This window comes from Zingiber officinale, chromosome 8A (genome assembly GCF_018446385.1).
Source record: "Zingiber officinale cultivar Zhangliang chromosome 8A, Zo_v1.1, whole genome shotgun sequence".
In the NCBI taxonomy this organism is placed as follows: Eukaryota; Viridiplantae; Streptophyta; class Magnoliopsida; order Zingiberales; family Zingiberaceae; genus Zingiber; species Zingiber officinale.
The window spans coordinates 110,846,827-110,849,745 of NC_056000.1; the positions used below are offsets into that span (position 1 = coordinate 110,846,827).

General features: G+C 32.9%; 1 protein-coding gene across 1 annotated transcript; it reads right to left on the minus strand.

Moving 5' to 3' along the window:
• Nucleotides 1-763: 763 nt before the first annotated feature.
• LOC122011123 lies at nt 764-1,795 on the minus strand. The gene is made up of 4 exons (XM_042567552.1): nt 1,570-1,795; nt 1,269-1,387; nt 1,142-1,192; nt 764-1,042 (listed from the first exon to the last, which is right to left on the minus strand). Exons 1-4 carry the CDS (start codon nt 1,793-1,795, stop codon nt 764-766), a joined length of 675 nt encoding a protein of 224 aa, XP_042423486.1.
• Between the last annotated feature and the right edge of the window lie 1,124 nt (nt 1,796-2,919).

Genomic DNA, 2,919 nt, shown 5'->3' on the forward strand with positions numbered 1-2,919 from the left:
TGCTTTAGGTGCTCCCTCTAAACTTGAGCTCCCTTCTTTGTTCTTACTTGAAAGCCTCCTCTTTGGACATTAATTTTGCTAATGTCCTTTTTGATTGCATAAAAATTACACAATGTGCTCTTTGCCCTTTCATATCAAGGTTCCGACTTCTTTTGATTTCTCCCTCACCTTGGGTGCTAAGTTAGTCTTTTTCTTCATCAAGTTAGGACATTTGCTTTTGTAGTGTCCTTTTTCCTTGCACTCATAGCAAATAATATAATCTTTATTTTTAACAATTGAAATTGTTATACCTTCGCTCGTAGAGGTGGTGCATTCTTCTTCCTCATTGGCTCCGAAAGTTAAGGGTTCTGCTTTCTCCGGTGTCAATGAGCTCTCTCCTCAATCCTTGAGGTGGATGTTTCTTTATCTTCCATCTCTAATGTTGAGCACCTCTCAACCTCTGAGTCATCGTGCTCTAGTGTCAACGAATCTCCCTCCCATAGTTGTCAAAAGCACTCAAGGGTCTTGGGGCTTAAAACGCAATGCGAAACGCACACTTTATGGGAAAAAGCCTAATAAACAAAAGGACTGATATATCTATTAAAAGTCTTTGAAAATGTCTTTAAAAATCCAAATGACCATAACTAAAATATTCTTTGATGAAGCGGTAGATTATTTAAAAACTAAAAATAAATCAAAAGTCTTTGAAAATGCAATAGATGAAATATCAAATATCAAAATAATCTTCTTCTTCATCTTCATTGTCCAAATCTACGTCACTAGCTCAATCGCTTGATTTGTATCCATCAGTATCTTCATCAGTTTCATCGTCAAGGTTAATCTCTTCTTCATTTACAAGACTAGTTTGAGCTGAAAATTGCTTTCTTTTTGCTGATGCAGATGATGATGCCCCTTTTGAAGAAGATGCATTTTGAAATCGAAAGTCATATGCACTTTCACCAACCCCAGATGCTCGTGCTACATCACTCCAACGCAAATCTTCACCTTCATAGGCAAAATCATTATCATTGTCTATATTACTGTCATCCAATTTTCCCAACAACTATTCATTACTATCATTTATCTATGACAAAGTAATAAGATCAATCTTATATCGCATGTCATATCTTCTCCTCAAAGCTCTATTGTACTTGATATATACCAAATCATTCAATCGTTGTTGAGATAATCTATTTCTTTTCTTAGAATGTATCTACAAAAAAATTAAAAAGTAAAAAAGTTATGTCCACGATATAAATTTTAATATATTAAAAAAAATTCTAATTTACATGTTCAAAAACACTCCAATTATGTTCACAACTTGAAGAAGAGCATGCGAGTATCAAAATCTTCATTGTAAATGTTTTTAATTCAGGTGTTGATGCACCATAAGAAGACCACCAATCAGCTTGAAATACAAAAACATATAAGATTAACTTTATTACTAGAATATTGATAATGCATAATATATTATTTATGAATTTACCTGATGATTTTGAAGTTCTTTGTCAAATAGCCATTGGCAAACCAAAAAGTACTACTTTCTTGTATTTCTCCAATTGATTCGTAATCTTATCCTGTAATCCTCACCTCTCAACAATCTAGATATGCACTTGTACAAATCCTCCATCACTTTTGTATCATTTTCTATGTTAAGGTTTGAGTAAAAATACTCTGGATTCAAGAAATATCCGGCTGCGTACAAAGGTCGATGGAGTTGAACATTCCATCTTTTGTCAATGAATTCAAAAATGCTACGGTATTTTTCTTTCTTGTTGTTAAATGACGCAACAATAGCTTCTTTGGCTCTGTCCATTGACTCATAATATAACCCATAGGAGACCTTTTCCTGTCTACCATTTACAATACTTTCACTAATGGACCACCAACTTTTAATGCAAAAACCATATTTTTCTAAATAGAAGTCATCAATATCACTTATGCTACACGCTTTCCTGCAACCTCTTTAGAAAATTGACTATTTGCCCACTTTTCAGATGTAAATATTTTTTCTCAGATTTGCTTGTTGTAAGTGAAACTGCTTTAAAGTCAAAAAAGTGGTTGTGAAACGTGTCTTTGCGATTCTTACCATGTCTCTCTGTCCAGTAAATTCTCTCATCATGCTCAATACATGTGGTCTATTATAAATATAACCATTCACCATCAATGCTCGTTCATGTAATTTTTTGAGATGTGGAATTTTGAATATATCCTTGAGCAACAAATCTAAACAATGAGTTGTATAGGTAGTCCAATACAAGTGTGGAAATTAGTTTTCCAAAAGATGACCTGAAAAAATAAAATAAATTTAGTCAAAAAATTTAAAATATGATCCAATTCTTAATTAAAAGTAATATAAATTTAAAATATTACTTGCACTGACATTGCAACTTGCATTATCTGTTACAACCTAAACCACATTTTTTTCTCCAATGCTATACACAAATTTAGAAAGTAACTAAAACATCTTGTCAGCTGTGTGAGAATAGCCTAAAGCATCAACTGATTCAACAAATACGCTTCCTTTAGGTCCATTTACTAAAAAATTTATAAGAGCCATGCCCTTTTTATCCATCCACCCATCTGCTATGATTGTACATCCAAACTTAGCATGATCTTTTTTATGGGATTTGAGAAGCTAGTTCATATTTGCCAACTCCTTCAAATACTTAAACTTGACTTCATGATATGATGGAGGCTTCATCCCCGATCCAAATTGCCCAATAGCTTCAATACAAGACTCAAAAGAATCCTATTTAACAGCATTGAAAGGAATTCCAACATCATACATCCATCTAACAAATGTGTCAACCGTAATATCCCTTAACCTCTTTTTATGTTCATCAAATTGTCCTTTATTTTTTGCACATCTTTGTTTGACAATTTCATTGACATCTTTCATAAAATAAAGATAAATAGGTCCAGTTTGTTTACACTTTT